Source organism: Argentina silus (genome assembly GCF_951799395.1).
Source record: "Argentina silus genome assembly, chromosome: 11".
NCBI classification, from domain to species: Eukaryota; Metazoa; Chordata; class Actinopteri; order Argentiniformes; family Argentinidae; genus Argentina; species Argentina silus.
Genome location: NC_139665.1, coordinates 7756940 through 7767412, shown reverse-complemented (window position 1 = coordinate 7767412; position 10473 = coordinate 7756940). Strand labels below are relative to the sequence as shown.

The 10473-nt window shown below is 45.9% G+C and overlaps 1 protein-coding gene across 1 annotated transcript; it reads left to right on the top strand.

Annotated features, from left to right (window-relative positions):
• Window positions 1-545: 545 nt before the first annotated feature.
• LOC310812144 (zinc finger protein 516-like) lies at window positions 546-9995 on the top strand (the record flags this gene model as incomplete). Its single annotated transcript, XM_083680564.1, has 4 exons — window positions 546-1899; window positions 4630-5961; window positions 8455-8537; window positions 9948-9995. The coding sequence occupies 4 exons, from the start codon at window positions 546-548 to the stop codon at window positions 9993-9995; spliced, it is 2817 nt and encodes a 938-aa protein (XP_083536690.1).
• Window positions 9996-10473: the final 478 nt, after the last annotated feature.

Below are 10473 nucleotides of genomic sequence, written 5' to 3'. Positions count from 1 at the left end.
AGTGGACATTGCATCAAGATAGCGTGACATGGAGAGTCTATCAATGCAGTATGAGATATTCTCATTAATTGGGCTTGTCTGCGTTTGTAAAAGTCTCACTGGCTTTAGTTACACACGCAGTTAGTTTGTTAGGATTCAGCCCTTACAGAATTGCTACAAAGTTTGATTGCTTGTTCAGTTATTTGAAGAACCAGTCATTAGTTCTTTTGGGGAGAGATTAAGGGGTTTATACTGCAAGCATAGACAGTATAATATAGAGTATTTATCAGTTTTGACAGCAGTTGCTCTGTCTGTAGTTGCTTTGTGTATATGACCTAATTAGATGTTCTTGTTTTGTTTTCCAGGTTTCCTGATGCAGCAGCCCTGAAATCTGTGATGATTAAAGGAAATTACCTCGACTGAAGTAAGGATGAAAAGTAAAGCAGCGAAATCACTCTCGACGATCATTATGAGGACTTTATGACTTTGAACACAACCGATCAGTTGATTTCATCAGGGATTACAATACGCTTGAGCTATTACCACAGCCCAGGGAGGTTGAACAGATGGAGGACAAAGGCCGTAAGATCGACATTAAGAGTGAAATGGAGGAGGACGTGACCTCTGGCCACACCTGTGGGCTCTGTGGACGGAGCTTCCCACTCCTGAGCTCCCTGTCACAGCATATGCGCAGACACACAGGGGAGAAGCCCTACAAGTGCCCCTACTGCGAGCACCGGGCTGCTCAGAAGGGCAGCCTGAAGGCCCACATCCGCAGCCACAAGCTGGGCCTGCTCAGCCATAGTGTTGGGGAAGGGAGCAACAAAGGGGAGGGCATGGAGGTGGAGAGGGATGGGGATGGGGAGCAAGACCCTAAGCACCTGGATAACCCCCCTGACATCGCCAATGACACCTCTGCCAAGAACCACAAAGTCAATGGGAAAACGAAGAAGAAAGGCCCCAAGAGGAAGGACGAGAACAAGGCGGGGGAAGCCAGCAAGCAAGAGGAGCCTCAGGGAACGGTTGAGGGTTCGGTTCCAGAGGGGGAGAATGGAGTGGATGACGGGAAGGACGGCGTGGGGCCTTTCCCCTGTGGGTCATGCGACCAAGTCTTTGCCCAGGACTTGCTCCTCAAGGCGCACATGAAGAAGCACCGAGGCTCTCTGGACCATGGCTGTCGGATCTGCGGCCGCCGCTTCCGCCAGGCTTGGTTCCTTCAGAGCCATATGCGGATCCACCGAGCCAAGGCCCAGCCGCAGGGCGACGGCGAGCCCCCGGCCACCGTCAACGGGGTGCCCCAGGAGCAGGCTACGCTGGTGAATGACGAGTGCCTCTACGAGCTGTGTGCCGGCTGCGGAAACTTCTTCTATGACCGCAAGACCCTCCGGATGCACGAGAGGATCCACAAACAGAGCAGCCACGTCCAGAACCAACTGCCACAGCAGGACCCCGACGACTCGGGGTCACCCGTCGCTAAAAGGCGATTCCTGGAATGCCTGAACCTCAGGGCAGCAGGAGCTGGGGAGGCGCCCGCGGTCTGGAGCCTGGGCAAGCGGATCCCTGAGCTGGATCCGGTTTGCAGCTACCAAGCCTGGCAGCTGGTCACCAGGGGAAGGGTGGTGGAGGTCACAGAGAAAGGCCTGGGTTGGGAGGAGAGGCTGGCTGATGCAGAGGTGGCGTACGACCGAGAGAAGGGTGTGTATGTGCCGCTGAAGCAGGAGAAGAGGAAGAAGCAGCTTGACCCCTCCCAAAGCAAGAAGAAGAAAGGTGGCGGCAGCCATGCCAATGACTCCAGTATGGTTAATGATAGCAGCGATGGGATTGCTCATCAGCAGGGTGATGCTAAAAGTGTCCGTAGCCTGTTGAACGTGCTCAGTCCGGAGTCATTTGGGGTGTCACAGAAAAAGAAGATAAAAGAAGGTCAGCATTTCAACAAACAAACCAACAGCTTTGCCACTCAGTCCAACTCAACAAGGCCAGAACATTCTTTATACGCCTCTTCCATAAAGAAGAAAAATGTTATGGACTCAACCATTGGAGGTAAGACAATCAATGTCCTATTCACATGTCAGTAACAGTGCTGGGCTTCAATTCCTTTGCAATTCAGTCCATTCAGGAGGTCAATTCAAATTCAAGATGAGAAAAAAATCTATTTATTTTTCTCTTAAAGCCACTGTCAGCAATATTTACAGACATTTTAAATAAAGACACATACTAGTATTCATTCAGTATTCAGGTTTTTTAAGGCTTAAAAGGAGCATTTTAGCTCACTATTTCAGCAACAATGATGAAACACAGTGGCATCGGTACAATATGTCTGACAGTACCTTTCCTAAATAACATAAATATCACTCAACTAAATGTCAACTCCAGAATGTTGTCTTTGAATGATAAAAGTAAACATAAAGTAACTAATTTGATTGCCTTGTATTCATCCTCAATCCTGCATTGAAGTTATGGGCAATCCAATATTTTACTGTGGAGAAGGGAGACCTCTTGTGTCCTTGGATTTGAATTACAAATTTCAGCATAATGCATGCTTCTCCATACTGTACATACACTCAACCGAGCACTTTATTATGAACAATTGTACACCGTCTCATGATGGAGGTGGTGTAATGGTGTGGGGAATGTTTTCTTGGCACACTTTGGACCCATTAATACTTGAATGACACAGCCTATTTGAGTATTGTTGCTGACCATGTGCATCCCTTCATGGCCACAATTTACCCATCTTCTAATGGCTACTTCCAGCATGATAATGCACCATGTCACAAAGCAAAAGTCGTCTCAAACTGCTTTCATGAACATGACAATGAGTTCAGTGTTCTTCAGTGGCCTTCCCAGTCACCGGATCTGAATCCAATAGAACACCTTTGGGATGTGGTAGAACGGGAGACTCACAGCTTGAAAGTGCACCTGAAAAATTTGCAAGAATTGCGTGATGCAATCATGTCATGATGGACCAGAATCTCAAAGAAATGTTTCCAACATCTTGTGGAATCAATGCCATGAAGAATTGAGGCTGTTTTGAGAGCAAAGGGAGGCCCTACCCAGCATTAGTATAGTGTTCCTAATAAAGTTCTCAGTGAGTGTATATTAGCCTATGAGCTCAAGTATGCCACAGTTGGCATATTACTGCTCTGCACTTATGAGCCTAGTATTTCACATGAAACTTCTCATGTTTTACTTTGATTTGCACCTTGCAATTCAAAGTGCCAAAGTCCTTATTTCATAACACATTTCGGACATTTAAAGGGGCAATCTGGGATTCAAACAACAAAGTGCTCTCCCTGCCACTTGTTTGGTAAACAGCTGAGGGAGGAGGCTGGTGAAATGTCACCAACCTTCAGAAAGAGAGCATTGGATGCCTGGACTGATCATCCATGAGATCAAACTTATAGTTTTAACATTTTTTTGTAAAAAAAAAGTATTGTTTAAAAATAATGTTGTGAAACAAACCTATATTTTGGGTTCTGATGGGATAAGACCAGTGAAGGCTGGTTGAGGTAGAAATCAAAGGAAGGGCTCATTATAATGCATGGAATCATTCCATGTATTACAATGAGCCCATCCTCCAATGTCAGAATCAGAATCAGAATTATTTTATTTGGCCAAGTATATTTGCACATACAGGAAATTGATTTGGTGAGGTTGGTGCAGGGACATAAAAAACTGAATGATAATAGTAAAAAATAAAGTTTACCTCCACCAGCCTCACTGGTTAAGACAGTTAAACTAAGCTCATGACGCAGGTATAAGTTATTTATCTTCAAGAATCAGTGGTTATATATCATTAGTTTAAAAGTCAAACAATGGATGTACCAATCACAGATTGCCCTTAAAAGTGGTGGTGGTGGATACGCTTTTTACCCCAAATCTCCACCTCAGTTGCAATATAACCATACAGTGCCTATACTTCTCCCATTAGTAATACTGTTAAAAACAGTCATTATATGACTTACTGTATGGCACCATCGTGTGGTACACAATGGTACTCAATGGTATTACTATAACTTTGAACTGAATCACCCAATGTTCAGTGGCTACTAATTAGATGGGTAATGCACCAGGGGGTAAAAATGTATAATGCACCAGGGGAGGCTGGTGGAGGTAGAAATCGGAGGATGGGCTCATTGTGATGCATGGGATGTAATGAGGAATGGTATCAAACACGTGTGTTTATGCATCACAATGAGCCCATCCTCCGATTTCTAACCTCCACCAGCCTTCACTGTAATGCACATACGTGTTTCGAGTGCAGCTCATGTTCTCTCGCAGTAAATAAATAAATAAGTACATTTGTTCGTGAGGTTGCATTAGACATGCATGAGAGCGCACATGAAGACGAGCTGTTGGGGAACAGGTCTTGAGCCATTCAGTCACGGACTATTTACTCATTCTTCTTCTTCTTGTTTACACTCAATGGTGAAGTTTGACATTAGAAACAGACTCAATCTGTGTATGTGTGCAGTACAAGAGCTCTGAGATTATGACAGGGATACAACAAATGTTGTTTCAGCACGAAACCACTAAAACCTTGAAATACACTAAATATTTATCCTGTAAAATAGCCTGTTTGTTTCAGAAAACTTGAGTCAAACATTGCTATCCCTAACCCTAACCCTAACACCTTTGCTCTTTCCACAGATAAAAAGCCATACTTCTGTGAGCACTGTGACTTCCACACCACCGACACCTCCTCCTTCACGTCCCACATGCACAAGCAACACAAGGACATCTGGGATGCGTATAATCAGCACACAGCTACTCTGAAGGACGTAAGCCACAGCGGTCCCAAAGGCTCAGGGTACATGGACTACCTCAGGCTAAGGAGCACACTGCTCAGTAGTCAGCCCTATTGGAATCCATACATATGTCCTCCAGGCCAGCAGAGGGCAGTGTCGAGCAGCCATGGAGAAAAGTCACAGAATGCACAGATCAAACGACAAGGGGATGCCAATGTGGATGCCAGTCTCCTCAACCTGTCCGCGCCTCCCACTGCCCAGGAAGAAGACGCTCCTAGCTGTGCGTCACCATCAGAAGGCAGCCTGGTTCAACACCAGTGCCCATACTGCGCCCACACCACCCACTACCCGGAGGTGCTCTGGATTCACCAGCGTGTGGCACACAAGGTGGATGGTGCCAGCTCCCTGGCACCCAAGTGGGCACCCAACGCCAACGGCTTAAAGGGCCCCAGGCCGTCGGGGGCAACCCTTGGGAGACGCACAGGTCCTCCGCCTTTCCTGGAGGGAAAGGACTGCCCGGCCCTCCCTGTCCCCCGCACCCAGCGTACACAACCCCCAGGCTCCGCACAACAACCACCTAGCAGCAGCCTCAAGAGGGCAGCAACGAAGGCCAGCACCGGCACAAAGACCCCTCAGTCCAGCACGACGAGGTCACCCCCCGAAAGCTGGAAGTCACTCCTACCTCAGAAGAAGAAGTCGAGCCTTCCAAGCCACACAGCAGAGGGGGGAAGTAAGAGCTCCAGGCTTAAAGCCAACGCCCACCCCAAAGCCAACACCACGTCAACCAGCGTCCAAGGGAAAAGCACCCCTGGCTTCACCCAACAGTCGACAAGTAGTCCCAAGTTCAGAAGCCAACGTCTCACCACAGAGGGAGGCATCCTTCCACAAGAGGGTCTGGGCTTTATATTGGCCAGGAGTCAAAACAAGACTGACCACGCCCCTCATTTGACCCAAGACAGGACCCATACCCAGCCCCATCCTCACAGCCAATCACGGGACTCCCCTGCAGTACCCAAAGGTCACGACCTGTGGTCTGTCATGAACATATTTGGGGCGTATGGCAGTGGAGGGTATCTAATGCCGCCCACCGCCCTTACTCACGGGAAGAGGGAGTCGGCAGGGAACACTCCGATGGACATCGACTTAATGAGTCTCTTAAAAAACTACAGCCCCCATGATCTGGCAGTCCTCTACCAGCACTGGGGCTTCGTCGATCCGAGGCTTGATTCACAAGGTGAGGAGGTGGGAGGGGGGGTCTGGTGTATGAATATGCTATGTCCACCTCAAGGCACAGACACACTGTCCATCATTGTTGTCTTAGTTTACACTATGTTTTATGGATTCAAAGAAGCCCGAGCAAAAAAGCATGATGTGCACGCAGACTCAAGTGTCTTTTTGCAAATGGATAAAAATGCCAAGCAAGATAAATATAAAACTTTCAACCTCTTTCTGATCTTGTCATTTGTGATTTGATAGTTCACTATTTTACCATATAGTCAGATGGTTCCTTACCTTAAAATAGTCTATGTTTTACGTAACTAGTCTAGTTTACCTTACTGTAATCCAAGGTTCAGAGTTGTTTAAATACTCACTCTTGCCTCTGAGTCTGCACACTCAGCTCCTGTATGAACTGGCTGTGGAAACTTACCCTGAAGGCCAAACAAAAACCAATAGAAGTCAATGGCCCTTCAACATAGCATTTTTTAATGCTTTTCTTAGTTACTCTACAATGATTTGGGGATGAAATAAAAAAAAAAGCTAAATATGTGTGTATATGCGTGCGTGTGCACGCGCGCGCTTTTGAGAGACAGAGGAGGTGAGGAGGCTGTAAAAAATTCCACACTGTCCTTTCCTGAGGGGCTGTAGGTCCTACACACACACACACACACACACATAAACAAACAAACACACACACACACAAAACACATACTAATTTGTACACTCCACTCCCAGAACATCAGAGAGATTCGACTGAACGAAGGTGACAGCTGGGAAAAGAGCATCCAGAAGCTCCTTGCAGGCAGAAAGGAGGAGAAAGACTAGAGCTGGCAGAGAGAGAGAGAGAGAGAGAGAGACAGAGAGAGAGAGAGACAGAGAAAGAAAGAAACTGATTTAATAAAGCCTTCCTGTAAAATTAAGAAGAGCACATCAATGAAATGGAAGAAAACAGAAGGTTTTCTTCAGAAAAAAAAAACCCATAAAGGAAAGAGAGGAGACAGCGAGAGAGAGAGAGAAAGGAGCACACCTGACATGTGACACTGGAGTGCAGGGCCAAGGGCACATCATAGAGGCCCAGCTTTTTAATTTGCAGTAATTTATGCGCCACTTCCCAGGCAGCCGTGCGTCAGGGCTGTCAGAGCATCGCCGTGGCGATGCAGTGAGACAGCCCTCATCCACGGCCCTGAAGGCAGCGGAGCCCCCACCTGAAGAGAGCCCCCCCCCCCCACACACACACACCTAATGACACATTAGACATACTAATGATGTGTTCTCTCTTCATGTGAGTGCACTGAATGGAACTATTCTTTCTCAATATGTTTTTCAGTGGACTTATTGACTGATTTACTTACCCCTTATTAATACAGGTGATCTGATAAAAACTAAAACATGTTTTTTTACAAGTAAGACCTATCCCAAAAGGCCAGCATTACCACACATCACATACTGTACAGTACATTCAATTAAATAACAGGACAATGACACATAGGGACGAGGTGGAAGTATAAATATACAGCTGACTAGAAATATGTATTATAATTGTTATTAAATACTGTTTCTGCTGCCTCTGGCATATGCTAATTTGGGGTGATGCTGAGGTCACTCGTCACGAACAAGAAGACCCCACTCGTTCTCCACTGGTTCCATACTGAGTGTGGGAATAGTTTGTCACACATACATGTTAAAAACAGGTCATACACAGGTAATGCCACACACTAAGACTAAATATTATCCAACCAACCAGAAAATGTAGATATGATTCTACATAAGGTGTGTGTGTGCGTGCGTGCCTGTGTGTGTGTGTGTGTGCGTGTGCATGTGCGTGTCTGTGTGTGTGAGTGAGTGTGTGTGTGCGTGTGTGTGTCTGCGTGTAAAAAGAGCGAGAATACATTTTTTTGACCTTGGCTGGCAGTCCTTCCATTATTAACAAACATATTTGGTTGTGACACTGACCTGTGAAGAATCGTATACATTATTAATCAGACGTCAGTTATGCATGCTAATAAGCTGTCATCGCCGCAGTGACCATCAACTGTTCACGCCAATGCATGTCATCATTTGTCCACATCTCACTGGAAGCAAAAACAAGCAGATGAAGCTGCTGTTTTCATCTCCTACCTGGAAGTGATTTTGTTTTAAGCCAATAGCCTGTCTACCGAGTTTGCTTTCAAATAAATAAATAGCGCAATCAACTGTAATGTTTATTTGATCCATAAGGAGTGAGAGAATGCACACCCAAGGTGCTGACTAACAAGATAAATCTAAAGTTGCATTTTAAGCATGGCTGAAACATCAATGCTTTTCATATATTTTTTTGTATCAATTATTCGTGTTTTCTTTCTACTGAACAAAAGTTGTGCTTCCACTATATATTCAGAGTTTACTTGTGCTGCACCGCGACAGTCGAAGGAAGCACCGTTTTAACCCTCTGAAAAGATTCAGTTTTTCACTTCTAATTTGTTATTGTTTTCATTCAAATCGTTCTTCTTTCCCTCTCTTGTTTCTACAGCAATGCTGCAGTTCAACGGACATTTTGAAAATGAAGTTCATGCCTCTCCAGAGACCTCGACAGAGACTTCCATTCCTCTCCAAGTATGCCCTTTCCTTCCTCTTCATTGGTGTGTGGGTGTGTGTGTGTGTGTGTGTGTGTGTGTGTGTGTGTGTGTGTGTGTGTGTGTGTGTGTGTGTGTGTGTGTGTGTGTGTGTAGCAGAAGTCTTGTAATCTGGCCATAAACATTGATCTGGACATCTTGATCATTATTCCCTTCATATCAATACCAATTTGGTTAAAGGTCCAGAACATTCAATTATTGTAATGGTTCTAAATGACTATGTTTATTGGTAGCGATCAGGGAATGAGATCCCTTGAAAGACATATTTCAGTGATGAATGCCGTTTTGGTCCCGAAAAGCACTTGGCGGACTCACTTATTTTCCCCTATCTGTCTCTGGTGGCCGCCTCTTCAAATCATGCAGCCGTGCAGAAACGTTCAGGCAATGAGGAGTTGTTTGAAACTTCTAAAACTTCGGAATTAAGAGCTCCACCACCCCCCCCCCCCCCTCCCCCAGTACGTGTGTGGCTGTCACCGTTCTATGGCTTCTCTGTAACCTGACATGTCAAAAGACTGCTGTCGGACCACACTCTTGTTCTACGGCTCAGGGGAAGGCGAGGCAGCGATACTTGGGCGTCTGCGGCGGACGGCTGTTTTTTTTTCTCTTCTTCTGTCTGTCTGTTTTTCTGTTTGTTCTGAGGAGCTGACAGCAAAAGAGGAAAACCAAAAAAAACACCTTGACGTCCCCCTCGGGGTAAACAGTCCGGCGGCGTCTCCATATGGCATGTCATCAGGCTGTCAATCAGGACCACATACAGGCCCTCCCTGATGCTACCTCTCTACCTGTCTGTCTGGCTGTTGATGCTGTTTTTCTCTTTATTTCGTGTTTTTTCTTCCTCTAACACTTTTTGGAATACTAAGACATCACAACACACACACACACACACACGTATGCACACACACGTGGACGAACACACGTGCGCACACGCACAAACACACACACACACACACACACACACACACACACACAACAACCAATCAATCAATCAATCAGTTTGGTTCAAGAAGTCTCAAAGCGCCATCTAGCAACCGCTTACTAATGTGTGTGAGGTCAGCCTGCAGACTGCCTCAGTTTCTCGTGGTACTAAGCCTAGCCCTGCATGGTTCCTGCATAATTACCGGGTGGCAACAAACATTTTATTTTTATTTTGCTGCATCTGTATATTCATTTTCTTAATCTTTTAAATTACTCAGTATTTGTACAGGTATGTCTGTATGTGTGTGTGTGTGTGTGTGTGTGTGTGTGTGTGTGTGTGTGTGTTTCTATTTGGGACCTGCATGTGACAAGTGTGTGATCAACGTTTATGGACAGCTATGCCCTACTCGACCAACTAATTGTTTTTTTTTAGTCTGACATTGTTGCCACCTGTGTCTCTCTGTGTCCTCTACAGGTGAGTGGCGCTTCTTCTGCTTCCACGTCTCTCCGAAAGGGGACATGAAGACTCGCCATGCCCTATTCCACCTTTGCTTCCTGAAATGCACAATCACCAGCCCAAGCAGGCCTGCAGTCCCTCACTGGAACCTAGCCATAACGACTGGAGGTTAGAGGCACTTGTCGTAGTGGTCCTTGTCTCAAGGGCTATCACCAAGGGACACTCTTTGTTTACAACTAGGAACAACAACCAGGGAGAATAGTTTCAACTTGTCATTTTCACTGGTGTCCAGCAGCGTCCGGTATTTACCCACAGTTTTTTGTTGTACGACTACATCCCTGCTAAAACGACATCCCTTCCGGACCGAAGAAGCTACCACTACAGTACGTATAAACAGAACGTTCCCTCACCAACCGGTCGTTGATGTCTACAGGAAGGAAGGTGCACTATGCTCTTATGACTTAGAGATGTTTTATTTTTTTCTTCTTGTGTAGCTCACAATGACATGATGAATAATGACAGCTGATCCTTGTTGAAATCATGG